The 23,444-nt window shown below is 41.1% G+C and overlaps 1 protein-coding gene across 1 annotated transcript in view; it reads right to left on the reverse strand.

Annotated features, from left to right (window-relative positions):
- DNAH11 (dynein axonemal heavy chain 11) overlaps window positions 1–23,444 on the reverse strand; it is a 424,128-nt gene that overhangs the window by 219,151 nt on the left and 181,533 nt on the right. The window contains exons 40-46 of the mRNA XM_073630040.1: window positions 23,052–23,129; window positions 20,779–20,911; window positions 18,509–18,636; window positions 15,416–15,564; window positions 9,632–9,785; window positions 5,812–5,943; window positions 736–909 (exon numbers count right to left, since the gene is read on the reverse strand). Of these exons, the coding sequence (XP_073486141.1) occupies window positions 736–909; window positions 5,812–5,943; window positions 9,632–9,785; window positions 15,416–15,564; window positions 18,509–18,636; window positions 20,779–20,911; window positions 23,052–23,129 (948 nt within the window). The remainder of the gene's footprint in view (window positions 1–735; window positions 910–5,811; window positions 5,944–9,631; window positions 9,786–15,415; window positions 15,565–18,508; window positions 18,637–20,778; window positions 20,912–23,051; window positions 23,130–23,444) is intronic.

The raw sequence follows: 23,444 nt of genomic DNA on the forward strand, positions 1-23,444 counted from the left end.
ATATTATCCAAAAATATTTATTGTAAAATCAGGATCATACAGGATATAGTGGCAAAAAGGTACAGGCAATCAGCTAACGCGTTTCGCACTTATGCTAAGTGCTTACTCATCAGTAAGCACTTAGCATAAGTGCGAAATGCATTAGTTGATTGCCTGTACCTTTTTGCCACTATATCCTGTATGATCCTGATAATAAATATTTTTGGATAATATCTTCCCAGTGTGCGGCTTGGAACTCTGCTTTAAATTGATTTCAACCCCCCCCCACCCCCCCCAAATGTGGATTGGCTACAGGAATTGAATAGGTGTATGGCATATGAAAATCAAACATATCTCTTATATAATAAGAGTAATAATTATTGCTTATATTACATAAGACTATGTGCAAATTCAATCACATTTGGAAACACCAGCTGGGTACTACATAGCTGGATGCCTTGTAATCTATACATAACAGGCACATTTTTCTGTACCTCTTTATATTGACTGGTTTGTGCAGGTTGGTATGTCTTCACATGCTCCATTTGTATTAGGTCAGTTTGGACCTGTACGAAATGTAAGTTTTTTTTTTGTCTTTTTTTTCATTCAGGTGGACACATTGTCCACAAAGTGTTTTTGTGTGTATATCAGATATACAATTCCAAAAAACAATGGATTAGAAAAATATATATAGTCCACAGAAAATAATCCAATTATTAGTTTTAATTCCACGATATGAAATGATATGCTACCTACCTGTAGAGGCATATCTGGATCCATGTTAAATTTTAAGACTTTTTCACTCCATGGGATAAACTTTCTAGTTTTGTTATCCAGATAATAGTCAAAAACTGTTCCTTGCCCTGGAAATTTCACCGCTTTCATTTCTTTGATCCACCAATGGCTGAATTCAGCTCTGTAATCCATCAGCTTTAAAGATAAAAAACTAAGATTAATCTTTTTTTTCTTACAAAAATAATAAATACAATCTCATAAGTAGCCGCAGGCTTCCCACGATCCTGGATACCTGAAGTCCCAGGCAACAGCTGGATTACACCTGAGCCAGAGTCCATGGCACCAAACCCAGGATAAAATCTCCTGAAAGTCTCTGTCTTATTGTAAACCTCATTTTCCATAATGCGCTATCCTTACATTTCAAATAAAGCAGAACTACTACATAAAATAATTTATCTAAATTTGGATCGATTAAGTGGAAGGTCTTTCACACAGCAAAGTATCATATGATTTCACCTAGCATACCGCATTCTTTGTTGTTTTGTTGCCCCTCTGCTACTGAATACACGCTCTTCTGCCAATTTTTTGGTGTTTTGTGTCCTATATTTAAAGGTGATTTACTAGATGAAGAACCAAAGACTTGTTCCATGAGAATGAATGTCTGCATCTTATCAAGCATGTGTATAATCTGTGTTTATTACAGATTTCAATCAACATGAAAAAAAAATGCAAAACGAGCCCCCTTAGTCATAAAATCTGCAAGTGCTTCACCAACCTTGGCATGTATACAAAAAAAAATTTAAAAATATACCGTTGATCCTTCTAGAAATCTTATAAGTTGACAATTTCCTGTGGTCTCTGCTGCGCCATTATCAATTAGCAGCTATTTGTATTATGCAATCTCAGTGGACTACAGAACCCCTCCCCCCTATGTTATAAAGATGAGGAGAGGGAGATGTGTGGTAGTTCTATCAGACTTCCTGCACTAGGTTGACAGGGCTGTTCCTCCATACAGTAAGGTGAATGAGCATTGTCATCCTAGGACAAGAAGTGTAAGGTATAAAGAAAGAAAAAAAAAAACAGAGACGAAAACACATGTAGCCACCACATCTAAGGACTTGTAAGCAACAAAATATTACATTTTTAAATCTGGGGTTTGATACATTTTATTTACACCCCAACAAAGATATAGAGTGTGTTTTATTGCACCAAATGCTCTGTGGGTTGTGGTAAGCTGTAAAAGAGTGTCATGAAAATTTTTTTGTAAGCATATACAGTGCCTTGAAAAATAATTCATACCCCTTGAAAATATCCCACATTTTGTCACGATACAACCAAAAATGTAAATGTATTTTATTGGGATTTTATGTGATAGACCAGGGGCGGCCCAGACCCGGCGCCACCCCCTCTGTCCTCGCCACCCCTATATGAGCATGAATCTATCCATGGCCGCCGCGGCGCCCCCTATTCATGCATCCAGCCCCTTTCGGGTCACCGGGCGCATGAATTACAGCAGCCAGGGTTTTTTTTTTATAAAGCACCTGATTAGAGCCATAGGCTCTAATAGGCTTCAAAATAGGGTGGGCTCGGAATGCTGAGGATGCGTCCGGAGCCCACCCAGGTGTGTTGCAACAGCAAATGAATATTCGATGTTGCAACACTGATCCTTCTCCCGGCCAATTGGCAAGCGGGACTGATACCCGTCACCCAATTGGCTGAAAGGACAGGCAATCCTATAGGACCCCCAGGAGGAGGGGAGGAGACGCACAGCGGAAGCGAGGAGGAGAAGAGCCGCCCAGTCCCCGCTGATGCCTGGATGCCCAATCCCCACCACCACGCCATGGATGCCTGATCCCCATCAGCTAGATGGGGTAAGTGCCGTTGGACCAACTGGCGGACAGCGGGGTGGTGGGGGGTTTGAGTTGCTGTGGGGGGGAGGGGTTCAGTTGTTTGCCACCCCCCCAAATAAAAAACCATCAGCCGCCACTGTGATAGACCAACACAAAGTGGCACATAATTGTGAAGTGGAAGGAAAAAGGTAAATGGTTTTAACCTTTTTTTTTTACAAATAAATCCGTGAAAAGCGTGGGGTGCATTTGTATTCAGCCCCCCTATTTTTTTTTAACCTAACCCTGCTTTAAACTTCTCCACAACTTTATCCCTGACGGATCTGGTGTGTTCCTTGGCCTTCATGATGCGGTTTGTTCACTAAGGTTCTCTAACAAACCTCTGAGGGCTTCACAGAACAGCTGTATTTAAATTGAGATTAAATTACACACAGGTGGACTCTATTTACTAATTAGGTAACTTCTGAAGGCAATTGGTTCCACTAGATTTTAGTTAGGGGTATCAGAGTAAAGGGGGCTGAATACAAATGCACTCCACACTTTTCGCATATTTATTTATAAAAAATGTTGAAAACCATTTATCATTTTCCGTCCACAATTATGTGCCACTTTGCATTGGTCTATCACAAAAAAAAAAAATCCTAATAAGATACATTTACGTTTTTGGTTGTAACATGACAAAATGTGGAAAATTTCAAGGGGTATGAATACTTTTTCAAGGCACTGTAAATTGTCAGACTTGAAAGACTTGAAGTGCAGTGCAGAAGAAACTGGCTTGTCAAGTTGGCAGTAGTGCTACTCTGTATGACTGCTCCATTTCATTTGTGCAGATCCAGCCTGAATGGATGGAAGCAGCAAGGTGGAGGGTCAGTTCACACCACATGCAGTCCATTTTTTTTTTTTCAGCATCAAAAATGCATGAAAAATAGGTTATATGGTTTCCAATGGCACAGTTCACACCAGTGCAGTCAGTTCCAGGGCTTCCCAGTTCCAGAAAAAAAGTTCAACATGCTGCATTTTTCCTGCACTGGACTGTACTGGAATGCAGTAAAACGCATCAAAACGCAAAGGAATGCACTGGAACGCATCAAAAACACATAAAAAATGCACCGGACCCTAGTACAGTGAAAAAAAAAAAAACAGGTGAAAAGAAGGAAGAAAAGCATCTGAAATGTATCCATAAATGCACTGAAACACACCAAAAATACGGTAAAAATGCACATGCAAAAACGCATCCGCAACGGATCCAGAGTGTGTTTTTATGGTGTGAACCAGCCCTGACTGCTACAGTGCCACTGCAGTTTGTTACGGCACCTACAGGGCTGGAGCACCTGAGGTCTGACAGGCAGGAGCAGAAGTGGCCGGCACCCACTGCTGATAGCTGCTGCCATAGACATTTTTGCATAGCGGTAGTCTAGCACATCTAAGGAGGTAATCTGCAGTACAGTATATCATATTTTGTTCTTGGGGCAGGTCATTCATTGTGAATGGGCTGGAAGTGCACTTTTTTTTTTTAAACACACAGTTGCCCACTGAAGTTCATGTGAGAATATTTTCCATATTTAACATGACTCATGATGAGTGGACTAGCAAGAAACTCTCTTCATCTCTCCAGCCTTCTAATGGTGTTGAAGTAAACAAATAACATATTGGTTGGTTGCCATTGTTAGCTTGCTTCTAAGCATTATGGATTACCTGGCTGGTTTTCAGATCCTGTGGCTTCTGTGTTCACCAAACTCACAAACCTGAACAAGTATGCAGACTGGGAGTAATGCCGTGTACACACGGGCGGACTTTTCGACCAGACTGGTCCGACGGAATTAATTCGTTGGACAATCTGACCGTGTGGGCTTCATGGAACCTGCAGCTGACTTTTTTGGTCGAAAATCAGACGGACTTTAGATTTGAAACATGTTTCAAATCTTTCCGACGGATTCGAGTCCGGTCGAAAAATCCGTTTGTCTGTATGCTAGTCCGACGGACGAAAACCGAAGCTAGGGCAGCTATTGGCTACTAGCTGAACTTCCTTATTTTAGTCCGGTCGTATGTCATCACGTACGAATTCGTCGGACTTTGGTGTGATCGTATGTAGGCAAGTGCGTTCGTTCGAAAGTCCGTCGGAAGTCCATCAAAAGTCCATGGAAAGTCCATCGGAAAGACCGCCAGACCTTTGATGCCGAAGAGTCCGCCCGTGTGTACACGGAATTAGGACTTCATTGGCTGCATACTTATCATAGGTCAGTGATTTACAAAGAATATTAAAGCCACGGACAGCCAGGCAGCAAACTTTTTCAGAAGGAAGTCAGCAACAGCAGACACCATATTCCATCTTCCATATTCTGTTACTGGTTTCTTTTTACTTATATTAGACTCTTAAGCTCTTCTCTAACAGTGTCAATTTGTGTCATTATTATTATTTGCCTGCACTTGTATTTAACAGATTGCTGGTAGAGTAGGGATTGGAAATAGGGATCACTTTGATGCCGTAAAATGGCAGACCAGAGTTCCTGGCACTTCTTAGCTGTGGGCAGGCAAATCTGCAGCCAATTCAACCAAATTACCATGCAAACAACACTAAAAGTGGTTGGAGGGCTACTACTTTTACGTATTGAAGCATACATCTTCCATCCTGCGGTTTACTATCCAGATAGATATGTATTTGCCTTCAGGGTTGGCCCTTGTAAGAGCAGCAGTAATGTTAGTCTTGCTGCTGATTGTTACCAAGATAAATACAGAGTTTAAAAGAACTCTAAATAAAACTCAACTACATAAAATGCTCTTCAGTTTTAGTAAAAATGATGTGCAAGAGCCAGTATAGAAGTACATTACGAACCAATATTTCTAAGAATGCTCATTATAATGGAAGATTTAGTCATCCTCAGTAGATAGTGTGTTTCCATTTTAACTTAGCTGGGCCTGATTGTCTTTGTTCTTCCTGACCTTGTTCTTGGGTATCAAAGAGAAGATGGGAATATCAAGAAAGGAAATACACAAAAGACTGAGCAATTACATAAGGCTAGAAGAAAGAAGAAGTTAATAAAGGAAAATTACAGGGTGACGAGCAGAAATAAAGATCTTGTAGTGTTTTATGTCATGTGCATGAATACTTCACCCTTTCTGCAGTCATCCTGATGAATGAAGACGATGCTTTGCGCCTGCTTAGTATGCAATGCTTTTTGGATGGAATGTTACACATATGACAAAGATATCGGCCAGGCATACAAACAAATATCAAGCTGTCATTACAAACCTGATCTTTGTGCAGGGCCCCACCAAAAGCCCAGATACAGGCAAAGACAAAATACAACTCATACAAGTCTCTTGATGAGTCTGGTGGCACATTCTCCGGGGTCAAGAGACAGTCCAGAAGAGAACACAGGGTCTAAAGAAGATGGACAATACAGAACAGAAAATGAACAAGTGTTCAGATGAATTAATATTTCTTTCAAAATGTTTTTGATTCTGATTTATTAAAGAACCTTTACTCAATAAATTGTAGCTGTGTTCCTTTATTACGTTTCATTGTTTCTTGTATTAGGCCTTTGTTAGTCTATCTGTACCCGCATTTGTTGTCATGATATGTTGTTGTGATGCATAAAACTAAATAAAGAATTTTGAATATCTAGTTATGTGCAGATGAAATTAATAAACAGTAACTTGCTTTTCATATGATTAGATAAAATAACACAAATATCTTACGCTGTGACTTAAGTGATTCACATAAAACATGCACAAATCATAAAACCAACTATTAAAGTGAATGAGATTAAGAAATCAACACAATTCATATGATGAACGTGTCCATAAATATTCATAAAGTCCCAGGTGTGTAAATCCAAAAATCCACCAATTAGCGAAAACTAATTCTTCTAAGAACACACCACCACTGTGTGCCAGCTACCAGAGATCCACACAGCCGCTTACCAGAAACTTAGAGCGCTTAAGGGATAAAACGCCAAATGCCCAGGCATCCCAGTGTACTTCTACCAGACGGCAATCCTAATACAATGATAATATAATAGACAATGCCTCAATTAGGCACATCAATATTAGTCATAAATACTAAGCCCCAGTAATTAATATTAAAATAATAAAAATATTAGTATTATTGTCTGGTAGAAGAGCCCTCTGGTAGACATAGCCTGCAGCCTATTTAGATATCACTGTCAGCCTTCACTGCCAACTCTGTAGTCCCTTGGAAGACATTCCTTCAGGCGAAACGTGTAGGGAAGCGCTAAGCGGTGGCATCATCATGCCCACTTTGGTAAGGCGCTTGAGATATGCCTTGTACCGTTTTTTGTTTGTGAGTACATACATTTTATTTGAATAAAGCGTGGTTTGGATGTACTACACGATTTGGATTTTCCTTGTTCTTCCTTTCTTTTGGATCAGTGACTATTGAGGTATTCGTCTGAGTGTTCTATCTAATGGAAACACGAGCAGGGCAGCCTGGAAGTGTGGAATGCTATGCCTGGGATTAACTGCTGTCACCATCCATCCATTTGGGATTTTATCTCTTAAGCGCTGTTAAAGCAACAACACATTATTATGAATAGTATTGACTTCATAATCGCATTCACTTTAATAGTTGGTTTTATGATTTGTGAAGGTTTCGTGAGAATCACTTAAAGTGACAGAACAGCATATTTGTTTTATTATATCAAGGAATATTTATATACGTGTATAAAAATTGGTAAGTGCTGCTGTCAAGTGTTTATGTTTGTAGAAGCACTTGTAGTGAGGGTTACATATCGTTTTTGGCACATATGATTAGACAATTGAAGTGGATCTTCACTCAATTTTTTGAGTGAAGATTTTCAACTCCTTTAGTCATCAGCCTTTTTCTCTATACCCATCTGCCTTCCAAAATGTATTCTGCATTTAAATAAAAAATGACTGGGTCTTATTTATCAAAGTATCTGAATCTAGACTTGTGCACAACGGGAAATTTTGTTTAGTTTCGGTTTGTTGTCATTCGTAAAATACATAATTTCATTCTGTTATATTCGTTATGTTACGTTAATTTGTTTTTGGATAATTTGTTATTATTCGTAGAGTGTCGATATTCATTATACTTAATCTCTAATCATGTCAAATTCATTTGTTATATCCGCTATAATTTCTTTCGTATTAGTTGGAATTTGGTATTTATGTATGTATATATATATATTTGTGATAATGATTCGTAGCTTGGAAAGTCATTTGTTTATTGAATCTATTAACACACACAATGACAATATCTCTTCTCCTCTGCTCAAATACAATACAACACCCTTCTCACTCAGTTCTCAGGAATGCACTTTGCCAGTAATCCAACCTCCAGTACAAAATTAATCAGCCGATTGGACTGTAAGATGTACTTTGAGTTGACCTTTTTTTTCATTAGATCTTTAACAAATTACAGAATCATGTTGAATTAATTTGTTATATTTGCTATAATTTCTTTCATATTAGTTGAAATTCATCACTTTTTAATTCGGACATTCGGATGCATCCGAATGTCCGAAAGATGCACAATTCGGCCGAATTTCGATTCGTTAAGAAACGCATTGCACATGTCTATCTGAATCACGAACTGTTCTTTCTGCAGCTTTACCCAGGTCATCACTTTCATTTGACTAGTACTGTAAAGCAAATGAGATCTGATTGGACATTAGCAGAAATAAAAAGCAGACACTTCAACACATTCTTCAGAAAGACAGCAGGCCTTAGGCCCCTTTCATACGAGCTGTCAGATCAGGTCCACCTGTCATTTTTTCATGGGGACCTGATCTGACCCTCCAGTCTCTTCTATGGAGCGGTGGATGTCCGCATGCCACCATCCGATCCAATCCTGTCCGCGAAAAACAGAGAGACAGATGGTGGTCCTATTCCCCATCTGTCCAGCGGATCGGATGGCATCATATGGAAACAGACAGGCAGTCCATTTCCATCTGATTGCCCCATAGAGGAGAGTGTTTGTGTCTGCTCTGCATAGTGAAGCGGACATGGATCTGTCATGGGCCTGCTCAGCGGGGATCAGCTGAGAGATCCCCGCTGAGCAAGCGGATTTTGTTTAGCGCAGGAGCCTGTGTGAAAAGGACCTTAGTATATCTAAAATGTAGTGCTCAAATGGGTGTGTACATGCATACTCATGTCCATACACAACAATAGGTTGTCTAATATGTATATAATATCTGTATGTCAAAGTCTATTGTTGGTGATAGAGTCATTTATCTGATTATTGGGTGAAAAATTGTTTTGTTTTTTTCAAAGTATTTAACATTTATCAATAATTTTTTAACTAAGAATTTGAGACGTTCAGCCAATTTTGCTGGAATGAATATGAAAGATATCGGATTACTTGGAAAATTCTAATTTTTAGCAAGCTGATTGTGCAGTGTATTGAGTAATGAATTAGTTCTGAAACAATTACTTTTCATTTTTGTTTACTTCTATGAAAAAAAATTGACACTGAAAGTGATAGGACTATTACAGACAAGTATACCTAAAACTATTGCTTTAGATATCTGACTGATAAAAACGATCATATGGTCAACCGTTTGAATAAAATCAACTTTTATTGCCAGCATTAAGGCTTGTATACATGAGCATCCTTTTGGCTTATCTAGATCTACTTTTGCATACATGTACATTTTGTATCTCATACACTGTATGTGTATATAACAAGCAAATGGCAGTATTTCAGTGGGTGACTAGGCCCTTTCTTTTATTCATATGTTCCCTATCTTCGTCGTGTAGTCTAATGTCACATGACCAGATGCAAGGGCATATCACTAGCTCAGCCTTGTAGTTTCATTAAACCACTATAGAACATTTTGTTAGTGGCAGTTAGTTGGAAGTAACCATTAAAAGGGGGGCATGCCCAGCAACAGAGACACTGTAGAAAAGCAAATCTTCTCCTTCAAAGTTCACACACAAGCCCTTATCTCTGCAGTTACATTTCAGGGGTGTCTCCCCTGCAGTAAATTGCCCAATAAATATTTTTTTAAAATATGATTTGACCAGCATGACACAGCAACATACAACATAATCAGTATTTTAATACAAAAATAATGTAGTCATCCTACCTGCACCATACTGTTCTCAGAGATAGGGGTGATGGTTTTCAAGACGTGGTTTCTGAACTGTTCTAAGCATGGTGGCACATACTTGTCAAACAAAATGGTCAGATTGGCCTTTTCAGTTTGGCTACTTCTGGTCTCTATCCAGGTGTTTACATACCTAAACAAGTATAATTCAACAGGGCATGTCACTGCTGCTAACGACTAACACTGCTCAGTATAACTTTTGTTCTGTGTGGCACAGTTGTACAGGAGCTCTGGCAATCCAGCCAAGGTACCATCTCTGTATGACACAGAAAGGTTTGTACTTACTTAAATTTCACACCCAAAATAAAAAAAGGATTACAAGATATCTATTTAAAACTGACAAGAAAGGAAGTCCCAAAGCAAAAAAAAAAAAAACTGGTGAAGAGCATACATGACTATGTGAAGAGGGACTAAAGTCAAACTTGTATAGTGGGGGGTGGGGGGGGGGGGGGGGGGGGGGGTGAATGTTGCAGAGACTTTCCTTATTGGTGTTGATATATGGCTGAGTGGGCTTGCAGAGACTTCAGGAGGGAGTGTATAGTTGCAGCCGTCAGTGGATGTGCAAAGGACGGAGAACAAATTTCCCACCCACCCTTCCTGCTCTTGGTGTGTGGTTCTATTGGATGTCACAACAGCCTGGCAGTTGTTGGTCTTTGAAGGCAGTAAAATTCAAGGCTAATTGAATGTTTGAGGACACATTGGTGGTATGTTGTCCTCGGGTTAACGGTAGGTTAACTGAGAATATGGGAAATGGAGACCCCTGCAGATAGATTGGATTGTCTCTTGAGTGTTGTGGCTGGGGGCCTATTATACTTAAGTGTTTCAGCAGATACAAAATAGGAAATAGTGTTTGGTGCCTTCAACGATCAGCAACCTTTGACTGTTTCTGTTTTGAGGAAAGTTTTTAGATTTAAAGAGGATCTTCAGCCATTTAAAAAAAAAAAGTCAGCAGCTAAAATACCGCAGCTGCTGACTTTTAATAAAGAGATGCTTACCTGTCAAGAAATCCAGAACTGTTCTCACTCGGACCGGTTCTTCGCTGGTCATAGTGTCCCTGCCAAATTGACTGTGGGAAGCCGGCTGAGATTACTTGTGGCTTCACAGCTGTCTTCCCACTGTCTATGCATGAACCACGCTGTGCCCTGTGAATTTTCCCGCAGCCTCCTGGGACATGTGGCGTGTTCCAGGAGGTTGTGGGTGAAGGGAAAAACTTAAGCTGGGTTTTGCCTAGGCAATTCCACTGGAGGTGGGAGCGGGTATATGACATAACTAGGTACCTATCCCCCCCAAAAAAAGTTTCAAAAGTGGAAGAACGGGGGGGGGGGGGGGGGGGGGGGCAATGGGAGTTGCAAGTATGCCATTTACCAATAAAAAGATTCTTATACTATATACAGATGCTCTTTAGAAATACAATACATATATCTGCAAATAAAAGCAGCTTCAACTGTTTGTTCCCTTCATGAAATGATAATTGTGGAAGTTTTGAAACTACAGCACCTTGAAAAAGTATTCATACCCCTTAAACATTTTCCTCATTTTGTCATGTTACAACCAAAACCGTAAATATATTTTATTTGGATTTTACGTGATAGGCCAGCACAAAGTGTCACATAATTGTGAAGTGGAAGGAAAATGATAAATGGTTTTCAAAATTATTTACAAATAAATTTGTGAAAAGTGTAGCGTGCATTTAATCAATACTTTGTAGAACCACCTTTTGCTGTAATTACAGCTGCAAGTCTTTTTGGGTATGCCTCTACCAGCTTTGCACATCTTTGCAAAATAGCTCAAGCTCTATCAGATTGGATGGAGAGTGTCTGTGAACTGCAATTTTCAAGTTCTGACACAGATTCTCAATTGGATTTAGGTCTGGACTTTGACTGGGCCATTCTAACACATGAATATGCTTTGATCTAAACCAGGGGTCATCAACCCCCGGGCCGCGGCCCACCACCGGGCCGTGGCGTCTTTGCAGCCGGGCCGCGGCAGGCGGCATGACATTTTGAGTCACCGTGAGGGAAGCGGGCTGGCGAGCAGAGATGACATCTCTCTCTGCCCACCTAGCATCACCGCTCTTCTGCCCTCACAGCCAGAGGAATGTCGGCAGTGCGGCGGGGAGCAGAGAGATGACATCATCTCTCACCGCCAGCCCCACATCTCTGCTCTCCTGCCCTCACTCAAGAATGATCACTGAACCAGTGTCACCAATGCAGTCAAAATCCTCATCTGGTGGCACTGGCAGGTGATGTGGCAAGTGGCATTCCTCATCTGGTGGCGCTCGCAGGTGATGTGGCAAGTGGCATCCCTCATCTGGTGGCACAGGCAGTTGACATGGCAAGTGGCTTTCCTCATTTGGTGGCAGGCAGCGTGGCAAGTGGCATTCCTCATCTGGTGGCACAGGCAGGTGATGTGGCAGGTGGCATTCCTCATTTGGTGGCAGGCAGCATGGCAAGTGGCATTCCTCATCTGGTGGCACAGGCAGGTGATGTGGCAAGTGGCATTCCTCAACTGGTGGCAGGCAAGCGTGGCAAGTGGCATTCCTCATTTGGTGGCAAGTGGCATTCCTCATCTGGTGGCACAGGCAGGTGACACTCCTCATCTGGTGGCAGGCAGCGCAGCAAGTGGCATTCATCATCTGGTGGCACAGGCAGGTGATGTGGCAAGTGGCATTCCTCATCTGGTGGCACAGGCAGGTGATGTGGCAAGTGGCATTCCTCAACTGGTGGCAAGCAAGCGTGGCAAATGGCATTCCTCATCTGGTGGCAGGCAGCGCTGCAAGTGGCATTGCTCATTTGGTGGCAGGCAGCGTTGCAAGTGGCATTCCTCATCTGGTGGCACAGGCAGGTGACATGGCAAGTGGCATTCCTCAACTGGTGGCACAGGCTGGTGACGTGGCAAGTGGCATTCCTCAACTGGTGGCACAGGCAGGTGACGTGGCAAGTGGCATTCCTCAACTGGTGGCACAGGCAGTTGACGTGGCAAGTGGCATTCCTCAACTGGTGGCAGGCAAGCATGGCAAGTGGCATTCCTCATCTGGTGGCAGGCGACGTGGAAAGTGACACACTCAGGGCTCCAACTGATTCTGCATTATGGTGAGTTGAACTATTTCATTTATATTACAATGTAATATAAGAAATAATGTGCTTCATTCATTCTGACACCATACCAACCATGGTGCCGTGATGATTGAAGTACCAACAGTAGAACACCAGCTATTGCCCCGATAAATTGCCTGTGAAATTCGCTTACCCCCCCCCCCCCCCCGCGTGTGCGTACATTACCCCCCCCCCCCCCCCTTGCCGGGCCTTGGCATAATTTTCTTCCACGCAGCCGGTCCCTGGTGCCAAAAAGGTTGGGGACCACTGATCTAAACCATTCCATTGTAGCTCTGGCTGTATGTTTAGGGTCATTATCCTGCTGAAAGGCGAACCTCCGCCCCAGTTTCAAGTCTTTTGCAGACTGCAACAGGTTTTCTTCTAAGATTGTCCTGTATTTGGCTCCATCCATCTTCTAATCAACTCATCAACTCAACTCATCAACTCATCAACTCAACTCATCAGCATCCTCACAACATGATGCTGCCACCTCCATGTTTCACGGTGGGCATGATGTGTTCAGGGTGATGTGCAGTATTAGTTTTCTGTCAAACATAGCGTTTTGCTTTTTTGCCAAAAAGTTCAATTTTGGTCTCATCGGACCAGAGCACCTTCTTCCACATGTTTGCTATGTCCCCCACATGGCTTCTCTCAAACTGCAAACGGGAATTCTTATGACTTTCTTTCAACAATGGCTTTCTTCTTGCCACTCTTTCAAAAAGGCCAGATTTGTGGAGTGCATGACTAAGAGTTGTCCTGTGGATGGATTCTCCCACCTGAGCTGTGGATCTCTGCAGCTCCTCCAGAGTTACCATGGGCCTCTTGACTGCTTCTGTGATTTATGCTCTCTTTGCTGGCCTGTCAGTTTAGGTGGACGGCCATGTCTTGGTAGGTTTACAGTTGTGCCATACTCTATCCATTTTGGGATGATGGATTGAACAGTGCTCTGTGAGATGTTCAAATACTGGGATAATTTTTTAAAACCTAACCCTGCATTAAACTTCTCCACGACTTTATCCCTGACCTGTCTGGTGTGTTCCTTGGCCTTCATGATGCCTTTTGTTCATCAAGGTTCTCTAACAAACCTCTGACGGCTTCACAGAACAGCTGTATTTATACGGAGATTAAATTACACACAGGCGGACTCTATTTACTAATTAGGTGACTTTTGAAGGCAATTGGTTCCACTAGATTTTAGTTAGGGGTATCAGAGTAAAGAGGGCTGAATACAAATGCACGCCACACTTTTCAGATAATTATTTGTAAAAATTTTGAAAACCATTTATCATTTTCCTTCCACTTCACAATTATGTGCCACTTTGTGTTGGTCTATCACATAAAATGCCAATAAAATACATTTACATTTTTGGTTGTAACATGACAAAATGTGAAATATTTCAAGGGGCATAAGTACTTTTTCAAGGCACTGTATCTTGAACAGGTAGAGTAATTACAAGTACACAGAATCTCTCTTCAGCTGATTCACAACAGAGGAACAAATTAAGCCAACACTATTAAATATATCAGCGTTGTATACACAATATGGTGAATACAAGATGCATACATCGTAAGGGACAGATATGGTGCGGATGAGACTAATATCAGTAATACCAATGATATTAGATAATGCACATAGTCAATAATAGATAAGCATACCAACCAGTTATCTAAACATTCAGATTTAAAACAAAAACTTTGCTTTGTAAGAATGATGATATTTTCTCACCTGTAATACTCCTATTAAAATACATATTTTACATTGCAGAACATATTATCCTCTTAAAAATAGCAGAACACAAGGATTATGCAAGAACAAACTTTCAAATAACTATATATTACAGTTGATGTAATTACAGTGAACAAATTAAACATCCAACATAAGGTCCACATTAATTAATGATTAAACTTGCAAAAAATAAATAAAAATCCTCCTAAAACAATGTATGTTTTGGAAACCTGTCAGAATGTTTGGATAGCAAGTTGGCAGTGGATGTATATCTTATGTCAGGGGATGGATACTGTAGTAAGACAGTAAATGAAGTCTAAATATTATTTCTGAGTTTACCTGGACTGTAGTGGATGCAAATACATAATACTTCACAACCTGCCTTTACCTACCAGGACACTTGCTAAAGTACGAGCCCAAAGTCATTACCTCTAATCTAATAGGTGACCTTAAGGCTAGGTTCACACTGCTGCAGTGTGAATTTAGCGTGATTTTGATCCGATTGCGTTGCAAATTTGCATTGCGAATTCTTTATGTGTTCTTGCGATTCTACTGCAAATTTTGCAATCTATGGAGCTGAATTCGCATCGCACACGGATCAAACTCGGACAGGACCCTTTTTTTTACGCAGGTTAGATTCGCATCGCATTGATTTGAATGGCACTCATGGAAAACGATGTTATTAAAATGACTTGCGAATTTGAGCGATCGCAGCGGCTCAAATTCGCAATAAAATTTGCAGCAGTGTGAACCTAGCCTAATTTGTAACAGTTAATATAATAGTAATAGAGGTCTAAAATTTCAACTTGAAGTCTTGAGGCATGTTGGAAAAGTAACACCTAGCTGAGAGAATACACCACTCTAATGTTACCATTTATTCACTTTTGTTTTAATAAATATAATTAATAATTAAATAAAGGTACAGTTTTCTGAGTCACTTACGGATTCCATCCAAGATCCTGGGGGTTGACATAAAGAATTCCAGCTCTAGAAACAGTAGCTGGTGTGGCAGTCCTTAAATGATGGATCTCGAAAACTAGACGCATGGTCGGAGTCAGAGGGATTCTCTCATTACTTGCAAGTGTCAAAACCTTTAAATAAATAAAAGAACGGTATGATAAATCCAAAAGAGTAAACAGCTGAAAGGTAGAAAGTAAAAATTGACTTTTTGAATTGCTTACTGCATAGGAGCCCAAAAAGACAATTAAGTCCCGTCAGGTGGATATGGGCCAAATGGGACCAAGGGCTGCTGACCATCTGTGCTGCCTTGTAGATAATAATTTTGAAAGCTTAAAATAGAACTATAGGCAAAACTTTTTGGACAGAGTATATAACCCCTGTAATTTTTTCCATATGTGTCCCATTGGTGAGATTTACCTTCACTTCCTGTCCCATGGCCAAAACAGTAAGTGAGAGGAAATCCCTGCAATTTAAGGGAATCTCTTGGGCCCCCCTAGGTCACCAGAACGAGTGTACCTAGTGGAATATTTCCCCTCTATTACTTTTCTGCGAACAACTCAAAATTTTGGATTTTCTTTTACTTTCACTTTCAATGATAATGACAAACAGAGCAAATAGAGAGGCGAATCTCCCTAACAGGCATACAGACAGCAATAAAAACTGACAGTTGTTCTAATTTCTCTCCCTTCTATCCATAACTGAAAGAAAAAAAAGTTTTGTCTTCAGTTATACTTTTAGAATGCTTAATTATTTAAGGCTTGTAGAATGAGACTGGTTGTTATTGTACAGGTTTAAGGACCCAGTCATATTCCATCAGCCTGTGGAAAGGAACTGGGATCCTCCGGCCTGTGGAAAGGAACTGGGTCCGCCGGCCTGTGGAAAGGGATTGGGTCCGCCGGCCTGTGGAAAGGGACTGGGTCCGCCGGCCTGTGGAAAGGGACTGGGTCCGCCGGCCTGTGGAAAGGGACTGGGTCCGCCGGCCTGTGGAAAGGGACTGGGTCCGCCGGCCTGTGGAAAGGGACTGGGTCCGCCGGCCTGTGGAAAGGGACTGGGTCCGCCGGCCTGTGGAAAGGGACTGGGTCCGCCGGCCTGTGGAAAGGGACTGGGTCCGCCGGCCTGTGGAAAGGGACTGGGTCCGCCGGCCTGTGGAAAGGGACTTGGTCCGCCGGCCTGTGGAAAAGGGACTGCGTCCACCGGCCTGTGGAAAGGGACTGGGTCCACCGGCCTGTGGAAAGGGACTGGGTCCACCGGCCTGTGGAAAGGGACTGGGTCCACCGGCCTGTGGAAAAGGGACTGCGTCCACCGGCCTGTGGAAAGGGACTGCGTCCACCGGCCTGTGGAAAGGGACTGCGTCCACCGGCCTGTGGAAAGGGACTGCGTCCACCGGCCTGTGGAAAGGGACTGCATCCACCAGGCTGTGGAAAGGGACTGCGTCCACGGGCCTGTGGAAAGGGACTGGGTCCACCGGCCTGTGGAAATGGACTGGGTCCACCGGCCTGTGGAAAGGGACTGGGTCCACCGGCCTGTGGAAAGGGACTGGGTCCACCAACCTGTGGAAAGGGACTGGGTCCACCGATCTGTGGAAGGGAATGGGTCCACCGGCCTGTGGAATTGGACTAGGTTCACTGGCCTGTGGAATGGGACAGGGTTCACTGGCCTGTGGAATAAGACTGGTTCTACTGGCCTGTGGAATGGAAATGGTCCACTGGACTATGGAATAGGACTGGGCCCAACTGAATCCACTCGCCTATGGAATATGGCCGAGTGTATTAGTCTTTAAAATGACAGTGGGCCCAATGAACTTTAAAATTGGACTGAGTCCACTGGCCTATATAGCAGGGCTTGACGTGCTCTTATCAGTGACCCAGCAGCAGTGTTTGAGCTGGCTGGTATATCTGAAAGGAGCGTGTGAGAGGTGCTGCTTTTCATTTGGTTTATAACAATAAAGCAGTGAAACTTGGTGACCCCAGTAAATAGAGCTCTACTTTAACACTATTAGAAATTATTAGGGATCACAACAACCAATGCTCACTTATATATAATATAGTGAGCCTTGGAACATTTGGTAAAATAAACCCTTAAAATTGTTCTGTTATTGAAAGTTTGGCTTAGTTGTCATTTACCACAAAACTGTCGATGTATAGCAAGATTGTTAAACCTTGATTACAAATCCATGAGTAGATGAAGTCTGTCTTTCCACTATGTACACTTTTACACATCTGTAACACCTTTAAAATGTCAATAAAAAGCAATGCAAATAAAATCACAGGTATGGGGATGCCCAGACACATTTTGAGTGAATGGTGTAGTGAATAAAGTGCTGCATGCAGTAAAGATAGGCAGTGAGGCTTGCAACATTTTGTGGTTGCCTTTCCTGATGAAGGGAGATTGTAAAACATATGTGGCAAACTGGTAAAAAGCATCAAATAAGGCCAATACTTTTACTTTGTGTAGGGGTCTGACAATGCTCTTTGCCCCAGGGGAGCTTTGAAGAAGGAATGCAACCTGTTTATGGTGTATTTTTTCTTCGTCCCAGAGCTGGTATACTTAAGGTGTGTACTGTACCAGCAATTCCAACAGGACTCTCATTAAATATGTATGCCACCAGTAAATACACTTAGTAGTAGTCACAGCATGTACAGGACCTTGTGTATAGAAGAGCCATTCCTTATACCTAGAAAGCCATAGTACTCAAACTACTTTTGAATATTCAAAAAAGGCAAAATAAACTACCCACATTTCTGTAAAGATGTTAAATGTAACATATGCCATATTATTACCTAGACTCAATCTTCCCAGACCACATCTGGATATTATTTAATGCAATAAAGCAAGATTCTTATGTGTATCCATGAATTTTATATTCAAATTTGTTGTTTAATAATAATGACCTTCCAAAAGAATTTGCTTGGCATACAGCTTCAGCGTATTAACACCACAAAAAGATTATATTCTTATGACAATATAGTATGACACAATCATTTTTTTGCTGACAGTCAGTTGGGCTCTGTAATACTGCTACCACAGATACAATTATGTTTACAGTATCAGTTTACTTATTTTAATTTTATCTACCTTATTGTCATCCATGACTGTGTTCAGGGATTCAATCCACATTGGATCAATGTCACCATCCAGCACAATCCATTTAGGTCCATCATGAGTTATGTTAGCCTGTTCTCTCATCAGACTTGAAAAAAGACCTGGAAATGGCCAAACACACAATTCAGCTAAAACCAATATTTATTTGTAGTAAACAAACCTACCCAGATATTCAGAAATATACCTACTGTATGTGTGTTTATCAATGCACTTCAAAATAAAAAATGCATACTTAGAATATAGGATGTAATGTCAGATCATTACAATTTGCTAAGATTTATAGAACAATGAATCAGCACGTCAACATGTACTCATAGAGCTGCCAAACTGCCACTTACAATTTGGAGGGAGTCAAATGGGTTCAGTCCACAATGTCAATGTTTCAAATCTTGCCTCTCCAAAGCTACAGACAGCCTGGAGGGATCACTGATAAAGACCAGCAAAGAAAAGTGTGCTGGCACTGGAGGAACTGACAGCAGCAGCTGACAGCTAGTCACATCTACACTGTGCATTGGTGCCCCTGAAAGGTTCCAGGTATGGGGTAGTATGATTGGTAACCAGTGCTTTGCCTTGATCCTCCACCAAATGCTTACCTTCCCTTTGCCCCACTGTCATTTTGTTCAGCCAAATACCTCATACTTCTGGGTAGGAAGAAACATGTGACTCACTCCATGTGACAGCAATGGTGCAATCAGCACAGTTACATGGGGAATCCATAGCCCTGTGTATACTAAGATTCCAGCAACTTGTTTCTTATATGGGTTTTTTGTGATCCCTGAATGGAGCAGAGGAGGAGCAAAAGAAAAGTAAATATGTGCTGCTGGGAAGGGCTAAAGTAAAGAGAACCAGTTGCTTTGCTCTCCATTAAACAAACTATGGTGTCTGACTGCCTAGATGAATCCTCCATAGCGTTGTGTACAGACAGATGCTAGAAACGATTCATATGAATAACCAGGTGAGGCCTGGATGTCTTTAGAGCAAGTCAATTAAATATGAATGTTAGTCTAGGGAAGTCGGAAATTGTTTGAATTGTTTGGGATCTGGAAAGCTTGGTATAAGCCAGAAAAACTCACCAAGGGCCCCTTTATGATGTCTCTCTGAACATACCTTTAAGTATAATATAAGTTGAAAACTATGGGGTTGATTTACTAAAGGCAAATGGACAGTGTACTTTACAACTGCAGTTTCTCCAGAGCTTAGGAAATGAGAGGAAGCGCTGCTGACTTTGATCATCAAAGCACGTGTAAGCGAAAATGCTCCTGCATGTGATTGGGTATTCTTTGCAAAGTGAACCTTCATCTCATTTACTAAGCTCTGGAGTAACTGCACTTGCAGAGTGCCCAGTCTATTTGCCTTTAGTAAATCAGCCCCTATATGTACATGATACATATCTCCACTAACCATGGGCTCTCAGTTTGGGGTACAGTTGACAATTAGGGTGATCACGTATGGGCTACCATGCAGCAAATATAGATGACAACTGCTTTATTCAAAAAAACACTCTGCGACTAATACAAATATAAAGTATTAGTTAAAACCTAGTTTCCAACAACAGTTGAAATCTTCTCTGCTGATGAATGTTTAAAGTATGTCTAAAGCTAATTTTGTTTGTTTTGGACAGAGTAGCAGGGGTTAGAATCCCTGTCAGGTTTTAATGGTTGGCTGTGTCCTCCATAAGGAAGATCCATCCTCTCTACGTCCTGAAGACCACTGCCCCTGGGACTAAAAGTAAGGGAAAATCTTACATTTTGAGTTGTCCCTGAAACAGAAAGAAAAAGGTAAGATCTACCAAGGGGGATACTTGTTCCAGTGACAACTGCTGTGCATGTTGTGTCTATAGGAAAGGAAGTGAAGGATGATCTCCCTAAAGGGACACAGATGGCAAGCAAAAACCCGACAGGGATTTTAACCATTCTCTACTCTATCCAAAATAAAAAATGCATTTGGGCTTTAGATGTATTTTTTTTAAATTCTTTGTTCAAAAGATTATTTATTAGGATGTGTATGTGTCTCGAAAATCTGCTAGGGCAAGTGGAACTTGCTATCAGCAATGATAACACATTAACTGCTGCACAGAACAATCGTAGCATCTATAGTGTTATTGATCTATTACAATAATTTCAGTGTCATGGAGAATGAATCATTCTGTCAAATACAGTAAAACTGGCCCATCTATAAGCCAATTAGATATGTTATGTGCAAAATTGATCCCTATTGCCAGACACAGTAATACATATAAGTACCATCTTTCCACTCTCTTGTGCTAGGGTGGATAAAGCCAAAGAGTTCATCGGTGGTCACAGCTTTGGGGTTCAAATCATTCCATACTGGCTTCTGTTTTCGGTTTATATAGGTCCTGTTTAAAGTCCTCAATACCTGTAAAGAGAGCCTATTTTATCTCTACTCACAAATACATTTTCATACGTATAGCTCTATGCGGTGTGATATTTTTCCTGTGCATTGCATTCATTTCCGATTAGTTTCCTGATATAAAGGATCAGTAATTACCAAGACGTTCAGAGTAGAATGGAAGCAATTAAGTATACTGACTGTAGTGTAATTAGTTGTGATGAAAGAGAATAAGTGCAGAAGTATTGTATATGTGCAAGAAAAGAAATTATACAAATAACTGTCACAAAGCCAGATCTCGAATGAAGTCACAAATTGCAGGTTAGTTTTTTTTAACACTTTTTTTCAGGGTCAATTTATCTGAAATTAAAATAGCTTAAGATATAAATTGTAATTGTTCGCTTGCATGGAAAATCTAAGCAATTTTAATAACATTTATTTTTAACAACCATCATAATGACAACTGTTTAACCACTTACATCCCGACGCCTGAAAAAAAAGAGCTTATATTGTGACAGATATTTATGAAATATGTTGAATGGGGAAACCTGTGTAAAACAATAGTGGTTGCTCAGGTAGATGTTATTCTCATACATGGCTGCATTATGAATTACTATTAACTTTCATTATCATTAATTCTCACTGGTAATGGCAGAGCGATTAGAAAGAGAACCGGTCATGAGATAAAAAATAAAAGTGCCAACGCTGACCACGTATTTTAGGGTGAAAGCTCTGGTGCTGTCATCCCATCATATTATTCGCTAGTAGTGATGGTCACAGAATACATTTTCATTTTATAATATCAGTATTGTAATAACGATAAAAATAATAGTTATATTTGACAACCCAGAATAAGGTTACTTAAAGTGGTTGTAAAATCAGAAGGTTTTTTATCTTAATGCAGCAGCCCTCCTCAATACTTACCTGAGCCCCATCTCTATCCAGCAATGTTCACGAGTGCCTCGGCCATCCGGGACTCTCCTCTTCATTGACTGAGACACAGCAGAGGTGCCAGTGGCTCCCACTGCTGTCAGTCAAAGTCAGTTAGCCAAGCAGGGGAGAGAGAGGGAAGCATTTCTGAATGGACACAAGAAGCTGCGGCTTGGGTGCCCCCATAGCAAGCTGCTTGCTGTGGGGGCACTCAACAGGAGGGAGGGGCCAGGAGAGCCGAAGAGGGACCCGAGAAGAGGAGGATCTGGGCTGCCCTGTGCAAAACCACTGCACAGTGCAGGTAAGTATAACATGTTTGTTATTTTTAGAGAAAAAAACAAGACTTTACAATCACTTCAAAACATTTTCTTTCATGTTGTGAATGCTGAGTGTCTGCTGGTCATCTCTTTCCACAACTTCTTGGATTCTCAGCATACTTTGCATCTTCTCCTCTGCTGTTTACTTTCAATTTCTAAGGACTACATATTCCGAAACTCCTCCTCTCGGCACCTCAGTAGTACAGAAGGCAGGCTCTGTGAAATGTGTGACACAGCAGTGCCCACTCACAGGGTATAATGATTGTCACAGAATTCAAACAAATGTGTGAGGATTTTCACAAAGTAAAGCAGTATTAAACCCAAAACCAAAAAATTTGATAAACTGCAGCTTATCAATCCTTAGATGTATCAGTTTAGGCTTTTTTTCCCCCTGTTTTCACCTGGTGATCTAGCCAGTAACACACCACCTGTATTACCATGCCCCCACTCTGTATGAAGGAGCACAAGTGCACAGCAGACAGCAATATTGTTAAGCCGGCCATGCATGGATCCAAATTCAGCAAGGCCCGGCTGAATTTCGATCCACATATGGGTGGCTGGTTGTACATAAGTCGATCGATCAACTTGTGTACACCCAGCCTGTTGGAAAATCTTCTCTCGATCAGCAATGAATAACTTCTGCCACTTAGATGTGTAACCACCAATGTGACACCAATGATCTTTTAACTATCTGTAAGTGGGATTCTTCCCAATGATCATAAAATGTAAAGAGCATTCTTCCCAGTAATGTACTGTGAGCTGTAGGTATAATAATTCTTAGCAAGGGTTCTCTAAGCCCAGAAAATTATTTGAAGGGTTCCCCCATGTTAAGAAGGTTGAGAAAAGCTTGCCGAAATAGTGTCAGAGGCCCGCAGGTGCATTATGGCAAGTAAGACTCTTCTCAAGTCCACGTAGCGTACCTTCGTTTTCCCTGTTCCTGCATTTCCGACCACAAAGACTGAGTGACGAACAGCAAGCAGCTCTTCCAGCTGTACAACCTGTATTAAAAAAAACTGTTACAAAAACAGTCTGCTATTTTAATGTATTTAATACATTTACCTAAGCTGGGAAATATTTGTATAAGCATTATGTTATTGTTCTGACAGTTGTGTATATTAGAACTAAATGATCCATCATGACATGAACAAGAATTTTAATTAGCATCTGATCAAGATAGGTATGTTATGCTGCATTTAAAGTCCAAATAAACCCTTCTATTTTTTTACTATAATTCAGTCACATTGCATAAAGAATGAATGTGCATTTTTTGTAACTTTTTTTTTTTTTGCTTAGTGCTACAGCAAGTGTTAAGA

The sequence above is a fragment of the Aquarana catesbeiana genome, linkage group LG05 (genome assembly GCF_042186555.1).
Source record: "Aquarana catesbeiana isolate 2022-GZ linkage group LG05, ASM4218655v1, whole genome shotgun sequence".
In the NCBI taxonomy this organism is placed as follows: domain Eukaryota; kingdom Metazoa; phylum Chordata; class Amphibia; order Anura; family Ranidae; genus Aquarana; species Aquarana catesbeiana.